Raw genomic sequence first — 16,477 nt, forward strand, 5'->3', positions numbered from 1 at the left:
CATCAAAAAAGCAAGAGAGTTCCAGAAAAACATCTATTTCTGCTTTATTAACCATGCCAAAGCCTTTCACTGTGTGGATCACAATAAACTGCGGAAAATTCTAAAAGAGATGGGAATACCAGACCACCTCACCTGCCTCTTGAGAAACCTACATGCAGGTCAGGAAGTAACAGTTAGAACTGGACATGGAACAACAGACTGCTTCCAAATAGGAAAAGGAGTTCGTCAAGGCTGTATATTGTCACCCTGCTTATTTAACTTATATGCAGAGTACATCATGAGAAATGCTGGGCTGGAAGAAGCACAAGCTAGAATCAAGATTGCTGGGAGAAATATCAATAACTTCAGGTATACAGATGGCCCCACCCTTATGGCAGAAAGTGAAGAGGAACTAAAAACGCCTGTTGATGAAAATGAAAGAGGAGAGTGAAAAAGTTGGCTTAAAGCTCAACATTCAGAAAACAAAGATCATGGCATCCGGTCCCATCACTTCATGGGAAATACATGGGGAAATAGTGGAAACAATGTCAGACTTTATTTTTGGGGGCTCCAAAATCACTGCAGATGGTGACTGCGGCCATGAAATTAAAAGACACTTGCTCCTTGGAAGGAAAGTTATGACCAACCTAGACAGCATATTCAAAAGCAGAGACATTACTTTGTCAACAAAGGTCCATCTAGTCAAGGCTATGGTTTTTTCAGTAGTCACGTATGGATGTGAGAGTTGGACTGTGAAGAAGGCTGAGCGCTGAAGAATTGATGCTTTTGAACTGTGGTTTTGGAGAAGACTCTTCAGAGTCCCTTGGACTGCAAGGAGATCCAAGCAGTCCATTCTAAAGGAGATCAGTCCTGGGTGTTCTTTGGAAGGAATGATGCTAAAGCTGAAACTCCAGTACTTTGGCCACCTCATGCAAAGAGTTGACTCACTGGAAAAGACTCTGATGCTGGGAGGGATTGGGGGCAGGAGGAGAAGGGGACGACAGAGGATGAGATGTCTGGATGGCATCACTGACTCGATGGACCTGAGTTTGAGTGAACTCCGGGAGTTGGTGATGGACATGGAGGCCTGGCGTGCTGCAATTCATGGGGTCACAAAGAGTTGGACACGACTGACCAACTGAACTGCACTGAACTGAATAAAGCCTTTGACTGTATAGATCACAACAAACTGTGGAAAATTCTTAAAGAGATGGGAATACCAGATCACCTTACTTGCCTCTTGAGAACTCTGTATGCAGTTAGAACTGGACATAGAACAGACTGGTTCCAAATTGGGAAAGAAGTACATCAAGGCTGCCTATTGTCACTCTGCTTATTTAACTTACATGCAGAGTACATCATGCAAAATGTCAGGCTGTATGAAGCACAAGCTGGAATCAAGACTGCAGGGAGAAATATCAATAACCTCAGATATGCAGATGACACCACCATTATGGCAGAAAGCGAAGAAGAACTAAAGAGCCTCTTGTTGAAAGTGAAAGGGGAGAGTGAAAAAGCTGGTTTAAAACTCAACCCTCAAAAAACTAAGATCATGGCATCTGGTCCCATCACTTCATGGCAAATAGATGGGGCAACAAATGGAAATGTGACAGATTTTATTTTTTGGGCTCCAAAATCACTGCACATGGTAACTGCAGCCATAAAATTAAAAGACTCTTGCTCCTTGGAAGAAAAGCTATTACCAACCTAGACAGCATATTAAAAAGCAGAGATTACTTTGCCTACAAAGGTCCGTCTGCTGCTGCTGCTAAGTCGCTTCAGTCGTGTCCAACTCTGTGCGACCCCATAGACGGCAGCCCACCAGGCTCTGCCATCCCTGGGATTTTCCAGGCAAGAACACTAGAGTGGGTTGCCATTTCCTTCTCCAATGCATGAAAGTGAAAAGTGAAAGTGAAGTCGCTCAGTCGTGTCCGACTCTTTGCGACCCCATGGACTCCAGCCTACCAGGTTCCTCCGTCCATGGGATTTTCCAGACAAGAGTACTGGAGTGGGTTGCCATTTTCTTCTCCATGGATGTGAGAGTTGGACTATAAAGAAAGCTGAGCACCATAGAACCGATGCTTTTGAACTGTGGTGTTGGAGAAGACTCTTCAGAGTCCCTTGGACTGCAAGGAGATCCAACCAGTCCATCCTAAAGGAAATCGTCCAGAATATTCATCGAAACGACTGACGGTGAAGCTGAACTGACTCATTGGAAAAGACCCTGATGCTGGGAAAGAGTGAAGGCAGGAGAAGAGGATGGCAGAGGAGAGCTGGTTGGATGGCATCACTGACTTGATAGACATGAGTTTGAGCAAGCTTCGGGAGTTGGTGATGGACAGGGAGGCCTGGCATGCTACAGTCCATGGGGTTGCAAAGAGTCAGACATGACTGAGCAACTGAACTGAACTGATGAAAACCTCAAACTTTCAGTATTGAAACACTGGATGTTTCACCGCTAAAATTGGAAGAAGGGAATGATGCCTACTCTCAAAATTCTATTGAAAATTTTATTAAGGGTCCTGGTTATTGCAATAAAAATAAGAAATCAAAGGTAAAAAAATTGAAAAAGAAGTAAATTGTCCCTATTTGGAAACAACATGACTATGAATGTAGGAAATGAGAAAGAATTAACAAAAAGATTATGAATCTTTATATTTAACCACATCCAAACACAAAATTAATATAAAAAATTATTGTATGTCTATGAAGTAGCAAGGGCCTCCCAGATGGCTCAGTAGTAAAGAATCCACCTGCCAAGCAGGAGACATAGGTTTGACCCCTGGGTAGGGAAGACCCCCTGGAGAAGAAAATCAAAACTCACTCCAGTATTCTTGCCAAGGAAATCCCATGGACATAGGAGCCCAGTGGGCTACAGTCCATGGGGTCACAAAGAGTTAGAGAGGATTTAGTGACTAAACTCAACAACAACAAATGTCCTAGCAAACAAATGAAAAATAAAATCAAAACATAATTCCATTTACAACTGCATCATATAAAATATTTAGCAATAAATTTACAAAAAATATGCAAGCCCTTACCAAAAACTACAAAATATTGCTGAGATGAAGATGACTTAATAAGTGAAGAGATGTCAAGCTTCAAGATTGCCAAAAAGTTACTTCTCAAAAAAATCTATAAACTCAACACAATCCCAATCATAGGCCCAGCACAATCATAATCCTTTTTATATAAACTGACAAACTTATTCTAAAATTCATAATGGAAACATAAGGTCCTAGAATAGATAAAACAATCTGGGAAAACAACAAAAGCTAGAAAATCTGCATTCACTAAATTTAGGACGTATTCTAAACCTATTCAGTGGTTCTCAGTTGGAGGCAATTTTGCACCTCAGGGGACATTTGACGGCTCAGCGGTAAAGAGATCTGCTTGCGATACAGGAGAGACAGGTTCAATCCCTGGGTCAGGAAGATCCCCTGGAAAAGGAAATGGCAACCCATTCCAGTATTCTTGCCTTGGAAATCCCATGGACAGAGAAGCCTGGTGGGCTACAGTCTGAGGGGTCACAAGAGCCAGGCACAACTTAATGACTAAACAACCACCAGATACATTTTTGGTTTTCACCACTGGGAGGGTGTTACTGAAATCTACTAGGTAGAGGCCAGAGATACTAATAAAATTCTATAGTACACAATACAGCCCCACAACAACCTGGCCCAAAATTTCAACAGTGCCAAAGTTAGGAACCCCTAAACTACAATAGCCTAGACAACGTGGTTTGTTGTTGTTCACTCAGTCGTGTCCAATGCTTTGTGAACCCAAAAATGCAGTACTCAAGCCTTCCCTGTCCATCACTATTTCCTGGAGTTTGCTCAAACTCATGTTCATTGCGTTGGTGATGCTGTCCAACCATCTCATCCTCTGTTGCCCCCTTCTCCTCCTGCCTTTACTCTTTCCTAGCATCAGGGTCTTTTCCAATGAATCAGCTCTTTGCATCAGGTAGCCAAAGTATTGGAGTTTCAGCATCATTCCTTCCAGTGAACACTCAGGGTTGATTGCCTTTAGGGTTGACTGATTTGATCTCCTTGCTGTCCAAGGGACTCTCAAGAGTCTTCTCCAACACCGCAGTTCGAAGGCATCAATTCTTCAGCGTTTAACCTTTTTTTTACTGTCCAGCTCTCATATCCATACGTAACTACTAGAAAAACCATAGCTTTGACTATATGGACCTTTGTTGGCAAAGTAATGTTTCTGCTTTTTAATATGCTACCTAGGTTTGTCATTGCTTTTCTTCCAAGGAGCAAGTGTCTTTTAATTTCATGGCTTCAGTCACCATCCACAGTGATTTTGGAGCTGAAGAAAATAAAAGTCTGATGTCAGTACAATGTGCTACTGACAATCAGGATTTTCCAATAGATAAATGAAACAGAATACAGACTCCAGAAGGTAAACTCCAGGTCAACTGACTGACAAAGGCATCAATGCAATTAACTGGAGAAAGAGGTGTTTTCAACAGAAGGTCCTAGAATAAGATCAGATCAGATCAGTCACTCAGTCGTGTCTGACTCTTTGCGACCGCATGAATCGCAGCACACCAGGCCTCCCTGTCCATCACCAACTCCCGGAGTTCACTCAGACTCACGTCCATTGAGTCAGTGATGCCATCCAGCCATCTCATCCTCTGTCGTCCCCTTCTCCTCTTGCCCTCAATCCCTCCCAGCATCAGAGTCTTTTCCAATGAGTCAACTCTTCGCATGAGGTGGCCAAAGTACTGGAGTTTCAGCTTCAGCATCATTCCTTCCAAAGAAATTCCAGGGCTGATTTCCTTCAGAATGGACTGGTTGGATCTCCTTGCAGTCCAAGGGGCTCTCAAGAGTCTTCTCCAACACCACAGTTCAAAATCATCAATTCTTTGGTGCTCAGCCTTCTTCACAGTCCAACTCTCACATCCATACATGCCATGTGTAAAAACTGAATTGTGATTCCCACCTCACCACACACACATTAGTTCACAATGGGTCAGAGACCTAAATAAAAAACTAACATGCTAAATTCTAGAAGAAAGCATAGTATCTTTACAACTTAGCAAAACAATCTGTGAAGACTTAAAAACAGAATACACAAAAGATGCCTACAATTCGATAAAAACCCAATTAAAATATGGGCAGGGGGACTTCCCTGGTGGTCCAGTGGATAAGAGTCCACCTTCCAATGCAGGGAACATGGGTTCAGTCCCTATTCAGGGAACTATGATCCCATATGCTGTGGGGCAGCTACTAAGCCCACAGGCCAGAACTACAGAGCCCACATGCTCTGGAGCACATCTTCCTCAGCCAAAAGTAAATAAATTAAATATGGACAAAAAACTTGAACAGACATTTCACCAAAAATGACACACAAATGGCTAAAAAGCACATGAAAAAAATGGTCAGTACCAATATTCATCACAAAATACAAAAGTAAAACAAGAAAGAGAAATACAAATTAATTCCACAAACTACAAAACGATTGTGCATACATGTGCTCAGTCACTCAGTTGTGTCCAACTCTTTATGACCCCATGGATTGTAGCACACCAGGCTCCTCTGTCCATGGAATTTTCAGGAAAGAATACTGGAGTGGGTTGCCATTTCCTATACCCATTGGGAAGACTAAAATTTACAAGACTGAAAACAAGCAATTGTTGGTGAAATTACCCCAAATCTCACATATTGCTGGTGGTTAGGTAAAATGTTACAACACCTCTGGCAGTTTCTCATAAAGTTAAGTATACACTTACCCTAGGACCCAGTAATTCTACTCCGATATTTACCCAAGAGAAATAAAAACTTATGTCTACAAAAGGCCTCACATAAGAATGGTCTCCTTTATTTGTAACAGTGAATACATCTGTCAACAAGTGACGCACTGTGGTATATTCATACAGCAGACCACTATTTAGCAATAAAAATAATGATACACCCAACAAACTACAATAATCTCAAATACTATGTAAAACAAGCCAGCAGAAAAAGTATGGTACTGTATGATAACATGCATATCCAGTTGTAGAGTAGGCAAAGTAATCTATGGTTTAAAAGAAAAAAGGAAAAGAACAGCAGACACCTTGGCACTGCAGGGGGCATGGGGGCAGCATAAATGAGGAACATGGGCATCAAGTGGAAAGGTTCACTATAGACATTTCTGGGATGACAAAAATGTCCAGTATCTTGAGTGAAAACGCTTACATAATGTAAACATTTACCAAAATAAGCAGTTTTGTGCATTATGTATATTTTATTTAAAACAACTATTTTTAAAAAATCTAGTAGGGAGGGGAGTAGACAGATAACATTGAAATAAGAAATTGAAGAACTGCTGAACCTGAGTGACAGGCATATAGGGGTTCATTATACTATTTTTGTTTACCTTATATATGCCTGAAACTTTCCATAATCAAAGGTATTTAAAAAATAACTTCTCTTAATTCCCTCTCAGTGGAGGAAGAAAACTAATAATCAACTTTCTTGACATAAATTACAATCTTACTTTATTTCTCTGAATTTTCTTTATGCCAAATAATCCATCTCTTACACTTTCTTTAATCTTATTCATCACAGCACAGCTCGCCTTGAAATCTGTTCAGATTTTCCATGATTGACTTATTTATTACTACCTGTAGGGAGAAAAGGACTGGAAAGAGCTAATCCTCCTTTCGCCCATACTACCTGATAGCAATATGATACCTACACTAAATACATTTCCTAACTCAAATCCCAACATTGAATTTAGCATCTAGAATTTTAATAATTTTAATCTTATTACCTCCCTTTCATGAGAATTCATTTGCAATGGCAAATAAGGATCTTATCCTATTGACTATTTCTTTAGATATGGCACATAAAGGATACCCAGTGAATATGTGTAAATCAAATATTTAAGAAATATAAAATCAGAGCTCACAAATACACAGTTTAGTTCTCTTTTTGATAGTACAAATTATTTCCCAACTCATTTATATCCATTGTGTTTTGCCTTTAACCTTATTGGTATGTATGTCTTCATTTCAAGTGGACTAGATGTGTTTAAAAACTTCACATCTCTTCTTTATTCAAAAATGTAATCATATAATATTTTAAAACAATAAGTCAATTTAATCTATATATTTCACTGTATGAAGTGATGTGATTTCTATATATAGTATTATTTTTTCTGCTCTTACTCATATGGATAAAGAAAAAAGTCACAATGCTTTGAAAATCTCAAATTCTTTTAAACCACCATAAAGCTAAAAATCTCTAGCAAATATGAAAATTCAGAGTTCCTTAAAAACAGCTAAAGTGCAATTAAAAATAGATTTTTAACAAAAACAAAGATTACTTGAAAAGAATTTGTCTAACAAAGCACCTATATACCTATATAAGCCCAAGACCAAGTTGTTAGTTCCCTCCCGTGAAATACAGGAAATCAAGGTTTGTTCTCAGAGTATGTGCTTCAGTAAACATTTGGAGTATGGTTTATAAGCAAAACCATCATTATTTTGGATTAGGATTTTCAAACATTCTATGGGAGAAAGCATGAGAAAAGTTAACTATCAAAAGAAACAGAAATAAAATTACTCACAAAGAACGACATTATACATATACAATTTTATTATTAAAAAACAGTTCAGAAATATCTTACAAATACTGTCACAGATTCAAATCCAAGTTCTTCCAGATGCCATTTTATATTCATAAATTATACATAACTTTTAGAACATTTACTTTAAATGTACCAAATGCAGCAAAAGACTTAAAAATAGAAGTTTCAAAGCAAATACTCATTTAGAGACACCAGCAAATAGATCTGACCTTTTCAAGTGGCTTTCCCACAGAGTTTCCAATCAATTTCCAATCATTCAAAACTTCTTCAACTTTGGAAATAAACCTAGGAAGGAGGAAAAAACTTTCAAACTATGTAATCACATTTTTTTCCTATTGTTATACAATTTAAGTTTTTTTTTCTTAATATTTTAACACTTTTAACAGAAGGCTTGTAAAGTTTAATATTGTTATTGTAAATTTATCAACATGGAACAAAAACCCAAAAAAGTAATCTTTAGCCCAAGAATTCTTAGATTTTAATTTTTTTAAGATTTTTTTAACATCTTAGATTTTTTAAAAAATCTACTGCCTACCCAATGCCATTCTGGTTTCTATAAAATAAAAATAAATCTCTCCATATTGAGATGAAAATAGTAAACCTGGGACATAAGTAAAAATTGACAGACTGAAATGATACTATTAAGGATAACTGGGCTTCCCAAGTGGTGGTACTGGTAAAGAACCCTCCTGCCAATGCAGGAGACATAAAAGAGACACAGGTTCAACAGCTGGGTCAGGAAGATCCCCTGGAGGAGGGCATGGCAACCGACTCCAGTATTCTTGCCTGCCATGGACAGAGGAGCCTGGCACCCTACAGTCCATAGGGTCGCAGAGTCGGACACCACTGAAGTGTGTCGCACACACAGGCTTCCTAGGTGGCACTTGTGGTAAAGAATCCACCTTCCAATGCAGGAGACCTAAGAGACAAGGAAGTCTTGTCTGAGTAAGGAAGATTCCCTGGAGTAGGAAATGGCAATCCACTCCAGTATTCTAGCCTGTAAAATTCCATGGACAGAGGAGCCTGGAGGGCTACAGTCCATGGGGTCACAAAGAGTCAGACACAACTGAGCACACACACATAACGATAATTCTGAAACCAATAATCTCTTCACTATGCTCCAAATAACTTATCTCTTTAAATTAACTTTCTTTAAAGATACTTATGAATTCTCTGATTTGCCTTCCACTCCTCCAAAAAAACATTATTTGGGAACTTTGCCCATTAAAATACAACAAGTTTTAATGGACACCTGGTAAGAAACTAAGTAGATTTGTCAACTTTAAGGGATTTTAAACTATTCACTGTCTGGTCTTTAATGATCAAGCTGACCTATCAAAGAGAATGAATTCTGACTAGCAACACGCTCTGTATCAGCAAATGAACAGTCAAAGCTCAGTAGTAGTGTTCAATATATATAAAAGGACACTTTCAGCTTAGTCACTCAGTTGTGTCCAATTCTTTGTGACCCCATGGACTGTAGCCCGCCAGGCTCCTCTGTCCATGGGGATTCTTTAAGCAAGAATACTGGAGTGGGTTGCCATGCTCTCCTCCAAGAGATCTTCCCAACCCAGGATCCAACCCAGGTCTCCTGCACTGCAGGCAGATTCTTTACCGTCTGAGCCACCATGGAAGCCCAAGCCACCAAGAAGCTGACTACTTATACTATATATGTATGATGCAATCTAACAGCAACACTGCTCTCCTAAAACACCTACACATTATTGCCAGAGTACTAAAATTAATTCTAGTCAAGATATATTCACAAATATCAGGTTCTGCCATCAGGGACATTGTAAATTATTATTTACATTTTTGATGTATGTTTTTATGATTCAACTGAACCTTATAATTATTCCTTTTTAAAATGAAGATATTAATTAATATAGCATTTTGAGGCGGTTCAAATGGCAATTATCAGATCTTATAAAGAGTGCTCTAGAAATAAGTAAATATGTTTACAAAACCAAATAAAAATTTTAATGTATGTATATGTGAGTGAAAATATGTACGTGAAATATACATTAATAAAGGTAAAAAATTGGAAACTATCTTAGGTACAACTGCACCAAAAAGCTGTAAATTAATGACATATCCACTCAATGGACTAATATGCACCCATTAAAAATCATGTTTTGAAGCCTGCTTGAGGAAATAAGAAAAAGTCCATATGTTAAATGCAAAAAGTGAAGCTATAGATATAAGTATAAATATAGTTTAACACAAGTTTATAACATACACAGATTACATGGAATTTTCTCAAAATATTAACAGTAGCTATCTCCTGGTGGTAGAATTACAGGTGATTTTTTTTTTCTTTTATAATGAAGTATTTTAATAAATATCAGGGATTCCCTGACAGCTCAGTTGGTAAAGTTCAATTCCTGGGTCAGGAATATCCACTGGAGAAGGGTTAGGCTACCCACTCCAGTATTCCTGGGCTTCCCTTGTGGCTCAGCTGGTAAAGAATCCACCTGCAATGAGGGAGACCTGGGTTCAATCCCTGGCTTGGGAAGATGCCCTGGAGAAGGGAAAGGCTACCTACTCCAGTATTCTGGCCTGGAGATTTCCTTGGACCGTATAGCCCATGGGGTTGCAAACAGTTGGACACAACTATGCAACTTTCACTTCACCTCATTTTAATAAAAGGGCTTCCCAGGTGGCACTAGTAGTAAAGAACCCGCTTGCCAATGCAGGAGACTTAAGAGACTCAGGTTCCACCTCTTGGTTGGCAAGATCTGCTAGAGGAGCAAATGCAACCCACTCCAGTATTCTTGCCTGGGGAATCCCATGGACAGAGGAGCCTGGAAGGCTACAGGCCATATCACAGAGAGTCAGACTCGACTAAAAGGACTTCACATTTTAATTTCACAGTAAAAGAAGGAACATCTTAAAATATTCACTGTATTAGCAATACTACCAGTACTAAAGCAGACCAAAATTGGAGCCTATTCGGTAAGTACTGAGATTTGATTAGAAAAATGTAATAACTACCCCTGAAAGCTCTCTAGATCTCACCTGTAAGATCACTTCCTCTTACTCCTCAATATTAGGTTCTTTTGTTATATGCTCTTAAAAAATGTTTCTTTCCCTCTTCTTAGCTCTCATTTCAACTGTAACTACAGACTCACTTGTATCATTATTTATTCACATCCTTCTTTTCCACTAGTTTATATGTTCAGCAACAACAGGAACCATCTGTTTTCACTGACCACCACATCCTTATGCCCTGAATTGTGCTTGATACATGTTCACTCAGTATTTTTTCAATGGACAAATAATAAAAGGAGTTATTGGTTTCTATAAATTGTCCATACATACATACATAACATACTGATAAGAAATTTCATTCAAACATTAAACTCAAGGTTTAAAAGACTCCAAAGTCTTACCATTTTCCTACAAACTGTAAAACACTAGTTTCATTCTATAAACAAGGGGATAAAGCCAAAAACCAAATTTCCTACTTTGAGGTAGTTTTCATAACTCTGTTAACAACGACCTACAAATAAGGAGTTAGAAGGATTTAATATTTCACCTGAGGATATTTTAAATATTTAGCTAGTGGAAAGTGATTATTTATCCATTAAATACTCTAATGTTTCCTCAATTCACTCTTAAGATTCAAACTACTACATTTTCTAACTAACTTTAAGACATTATTATTTCAAATTCAACAGGTCTAAAACTATATTCTTCTCTCTTTGCCACTTTCTTATCTTCACTCTTCTAGGCAAGAAACTGCAGTTTCATGTTTGATTTTTTTTTTTCTACTCCTACATTTCATCAAGTTTATCTTCTACTTATTTGAAATGTCTTACAATCTTCCCTCCTACGCTTTCTCTCCAGTTTCCTAATCACCAACCTAACCAAAATAGTAACTCACTTGCCTTCATTTCACCTAATCTTGGCAAACAACTCTCATAACACGAAATCAAGGGTCTCTCCCTACTGTTCTGTAATGGCTCTAAAGCGTGGTGTCTTGACCCAGCATCAGCACCTTGGATCTTCTTAGAAATGAAAATATTTGAATCCACCTCAGACATACAGAATTATAAACTATGATTCTAATGCACACTAAAGTTTGAGAATCACTGGTCTTAAAGCATCAAATTTAGATTCCTTTACTTAGCTTTGGAGGCTGTCTGTAACCTGGTTTTATCTTAATAATCTAATTTTCCTTCAACAGTCTTCACTCCAGTGAAGACATTTCGTTAAATCCCAAAGGTTTTTACCTGTCTCTGCTCCTGTCAGGACCGTCTCATATTTAACCAGTTTTTTTTTCCATTTAAGCGGTTATTTTCCACTTTCCAGGCCTGGCACATTTCCTGTCTTTTCTATGAAAACACCTCCAACAATTACAATCCACAATTACCATCCTTATACTAATATAACTATTTGCTGTTTTGTTTTTTTAACACAGAGATCAAATGATTTGTTTTGATTTTGTTCTTTTCTGTTAATATAGTTCTGAATACATAGTACCTATTCAATAAAGCCTTGCCTGGGTGGTTATGTCTTACCTTTTGGGAGGAGGTGGGGGTGGGGCAGGGACCACAGGTCAAACTAGCATCCCAGCAGGGATCTTTTCTATGCCATTTAATAACATAACATTCACAACCAGATGGATTTCCTCTCCCAATCAGAAAGATCATAAAATATTCCAACAAGCTAACTACTGACCTCAGTACTCAAAAAACCTGAAGGGGCTCTTGGACAACGAACTGATAACATCTCGACCTAAGCTATCAGATCAGATCAGATCAGTCGCTCAGTCGTGTCCGACTCTTTGCGACCCCATGAATCGCAGCACTCCAGGCCTCCCTGTCCATCACCAACTCCCGGAGTTCACTCAGACTCACGTCCATTGAGTCAGTGATGCCATCCAGCCATCTCATCCTCTGTCATCCCCTTCTCCTCCTGCCCCCAATCCCTCCCAGCATCAGAGTCTTTTCCAATGAGTTTACTCTTCGCATGAGGTGGCCAAAGTACTGGAGTTTCAGCTTTAGCATCACTCCTCCACAAACTTGGCGTTCAACTAGTTTTAGTGATCCAACAATTTCACTCAGCTATTCAACTGGAGTTTGGTGGTACAGGAATTTGGAGTTTCTATGGCAGAGGAAGCCTGGGTCACATTACCCACTGAAATGGAACAATTAAGCGTTCCAAAGCCACACACAAACTGTTTCGAAAGGTTACCCTAAAAGACAGGATGGAGATGGTGGGAGTGTGACAGATGGACAACCACCAGGATTCAGAAGAAAGGCCTCCTCCTGAAACGGATGTACAAGGAAAGGGGGAAAAAAAAAAAAAGCAGCTGCGAAGTTTGTTGCCTACTATAACAAACAAATTAGTTACACGGACATTAACACAGGAACGGAAGGTAGCCTCCGGAACTGTTTCGGCGGGTGATCAACAACTAGATGGACCAAAAGTCTAATGGAAATGGTCTAAAAGGAAAGAAAACAAAACTTCGGAGAGCCAGAGTCTCCGGGTTTTACAGATGGGGGCGGGCCGGGGCTTGTCAGACCCGAGACGTGGAAGAGGCTTGCGGTGGACCACAGAAGGGAGGAGGCGAAGACTGGGGAGCCAATGGGGCTTACTCTTCCCGCAGAAGTAGCGTCACTTGTGGTCAAGGTTGGGGAAGTAGCCGGGCGGAGCCGGGGCCCAAACTAATACTAATCAATGATACGACTCACTCACCTTTCCCATTCCGAGGCAGTGGTGAAGTCCGTGATTTCAAATACCTCGGACTCGGGCTGCGTAAGTGGAAAGAAAGAAAGAGATTGAGCTCCCGAGCGCTGACACGGAGGAGCTAACTTAAACAGAGACAGAGATAGGTAGCGGGCAGACACCTCACCTCACTGTCAGCCGCCATCTTGCGGAGCGCCGATATGGGCGCTAGGACTGCCGGGAAGAAAAGCAGGAAGGCGAGGGAAGGCGGGGGAATAGGGGAGCAGAGAGCGGGCGGGGGCGGAGCCTCCACGCAGCCCCGCCCCGGAGACACCTCTTCCGGTTAGTTTGGCAAAGTCTCCTGAGGCTGAAGTCATTTAATTTTTCTTCTGTAATACTTTTTGTTCCTGAGAAGAAAGAACTTAGACTACCATCAAGTCCCCGTTCTCTAGCTGATTTAACAAAATTTAAAATTCTCCTGTAGAGTAATGAATTCAAGAAAGGAACAGGAGCAAGAACAAGGCCTTAGACTCATGTGGGTATGATTTTATGAAAAAAACCTAAAACAGATTGGTTTTGTTCTTGTTTTTTCATTCATCCTCTCAATCGATTGCAAGGCACTGAGCTAGATGCCATAATATCCACCATCCCTCACCTCAAAGATTTCAGGCAGTTTGGGTAAGTCATCAAATAAAACCATTATACCAGTTATCTGGTTTCTGAGAAGAGCAACATGCTGTTTAATGAACACTTTTTAAGCCACTGAGGAATAGGAGTGCCAGCTACATGTTAGTCATTATATCTCATACATTCTGAAACATTTACAGAGGAAATCATACCATGTCCAGGATTTGTTTCAAATAATTGGAGGAGGAGGTGGGTGGTTGTTTTTTAGTTGCTACTCTTTGGGACTCCATGGACTGTAGACCTTCAGGCTCCTCTGTCCATGAGATTTCCCAGGCAAGAACAGTGGAGTGTGTTACCATTTCCTTCTCCAGGGGATCTTCACAACGGGATCAAACCCACATCTCCTGCACTGGTAGGCAGATTCCTTATGGCTGAGCCACTAGGGAAACCCTAGGGAAGTAGATATGGCTAGAAATAAAACAAGATTAGCCATGGGCACATAAGCTATTGTTTAAGCTAATAATGGGTACATGGATATGTGTACTTTTCTCTCAACTATTGTTAGGTCCAAAATTTTTCATAATTAAAAACTTTTTTCCTTAAATTCTCTTTTATTTATTTATTTTTATTTTTGGCCAAACCACGGGGCATGAGGGATCTTAGTTCCCAACCAGGAGTGGAACCATGCCCCCTGCAATGGAAGCACAGAATCTTAACCACTGGAAATCCAGGGAAGTCCCTAAAAGCTTTTTTTTTAAGTTTTTTTTTTTTAATTAATATCATTTAATGATTTTTTGTGACTCACAAGAAGGAATTTGTGGCTAGAGGACTCAGAAATACAGCTTTAGCAATTAAATATTTTAATCTTAGGAGAGAGAGATATAAAAAATACAGTGATATACATGGTGCAGATGAGGAAACTAAGGTCAGAAGAATTTGATAATTATGGCCAGTGCCAAGACTTGAACCCTCATCCCTTGATATTCCTTCTAGTTTCAGTTCACTACACTAGTGGGAGTTAGAGTTACTACTGTAAAAATCTTTCCCAAAAGGTCTGAACTTGAACCTTCATTCATTTATAGGCATTTATTAGACACCTACTATAAACCAGTCATTATGCTAGACTGCTAGGAAATGAAGACATACTGAAGACACAATCGCTGATTTCAAGGAACTCAAGATGGAGTAGGGAAACTGAAAATTTACTGCACGAACCAAAAGAAGAGGCACCATATGTATCAGCATCCCTCTTAGCAATGTGGAGGCCAATGGTGACCCTGACAAGAAGAATCTTCAGGGCCAGCTGAAGGGTAGAGTGGAGGCAGCCAGGTTGGGGGCAGGGAAGGCTTCTAAGGGCAGAGAATAGCATATCCAGAGGGTTAAAGGTAGGAAAGTCTGATCTGTCTAACAAACGAAAAGAAGACACCTAGAGCACAGCAGTTGCAATGAGGTTGAAGAGGTACACATGGGCCAGACCTTAAAGAGCCTTCTATGTGCCCCTTATGTGAAGCAAAGTGGGCATTGCTAAAATGTTTTAAGCAAGAGAGCATTGTGGTCCAAAATATAAAATCCTTTACATTTTGCAATGGTCTGCTTGCTATAGGAATGCATTGGGGGAGGGGGGTTGCAAAAAAAGAAGTAGGAACAGCTAGTGACTTATTACAACATCCAATGGGAGATTGTGTGGAGGCTTTGACTGCTGGGGGGTCAGCAGACAAGGTCAACTGATTTGATACGTATATTGGAGTTACAATAGCAAGAGCTTGATGACATTAAATGCAGGGATAAGGGAAAGGTGCTTCCCAGTGGTAAAGAATCTGTCTGCCAATGCAGGAGACACAAGGGATGTCGGTTCAATCTCTGATTGGTAAGATTCCCTGGAGAAGGAAATGGCACTCTAATGGCAGAAAATGAAGAGGACAAAAGAGCCTCTTGATGAAGGTCAAAAAGGAGAGCGAAAAAGCTGGCTTAAAACTCAACATTCAAAAAACTAAGATCATGGCATCTTGTCCCATCACTTCATAGCAAACAGAAAGGGGAAAATGGAAACAGTGGCAGATTTTATTTTCTTGGGCTCCAAAATCACTGCAGATGGTGACTACAGCTATGAAATTAAAAGATGCTTGCTCCTTGAAAGGAAAGCTGTAACAAGCCTAGACAGTGTATTAAAAAGCAGAGACATCACTTTACTGACAAAGGTCTGTGTAATCAAAGCTGATTTTTCCAGTAGTCATGTATGGATGTGAGAGTTGGACCATAAAGAAGGCTGAGTGCCAAAAACTGATGCTTTTGAACTGTAGTGCTGGAGAAGACTCTTGAGAGTTCCTTGGACTGCAAGGAGACCCAACCAGTCAATCCTAAAGGAAATCAACCCTGAATATTCATTGAAAGGACTGGTACTGAAGCTGAAGCTCCAATACTTTGGCTACCTGATGCTAAGAGCCAACTCATTGGAAGAGACCCTGATGCTGGGAAAGTCTGAAGGCAGTAGATGATTGGGGGCAGCAGAGGATGAGATGGTTAGATAGCAACACTGACTCAGTGGACATGAATTAGAGCAAACTCCAGGAGATAGTGGAGGACAGGGAAGCCTGGCATGCAGCAGTTCAGG

The 16,477-nt window shown here is 39.9% G+C and overlaps 1 protein-coding gene across 2 annotated transcripts in view; it reads right to left on the bottom strand.

The window, feature by feature from the left end:
• The window catches only part of RAB3GAP1 (RAB3 GTPase activating protein catalytic subunit 1), a 112,090-nt gene extending 98,604 nt beyond the window's left edge, over positions 1-13,486 (bottom strand). Inside the window, exons 1-3 of one of the 2 annotated variants that reach the window (XM_027561951.1) lie at positions 13,427-13,486; positions 13,270-13,325; positions 7,776-7,851 (exon numbers count right to left, since the gene is read on the bottom strand). In XM_027561951.1, coding sequence (XP_027417752.1) covers positions 7,776-7,851; positions 13,270-13,325; positions 13,427-13,444 — 150 coding nt within the window. In that variant the 5' untranslated portion in view covers positions 13,445-13,486. The remainder of the gene's footprint in view (positions 1-7,775; positions 7,852-13,269; positions 13,326-13,426) is intronic. The other variant, XM_027561959.1, reaches the window with a different exon arrangement.
• Between the last annotated feature and the right edge of the window lie 2,991 nt (positions 13,487-16,477).

Source organism: Bos indicus x Bos taurus, chromosome 2 (assembly GCF_003369695.1).
Source record: "Bos indicus x Bos taurus breed Angus x Brahman F1 hybrid chromosome 2, Bos_hybrid_MaternalHap_v2.0, whole genome shotgun sequence".
In the NCBI taxonomy this organism is placed as follows: domain Eukaryota; kingdom Metazoa; phylum Chordata; class Mammalia; order Artiodactyla; family Bovidae; genus Bos; species Bos indicus x Bos taurus.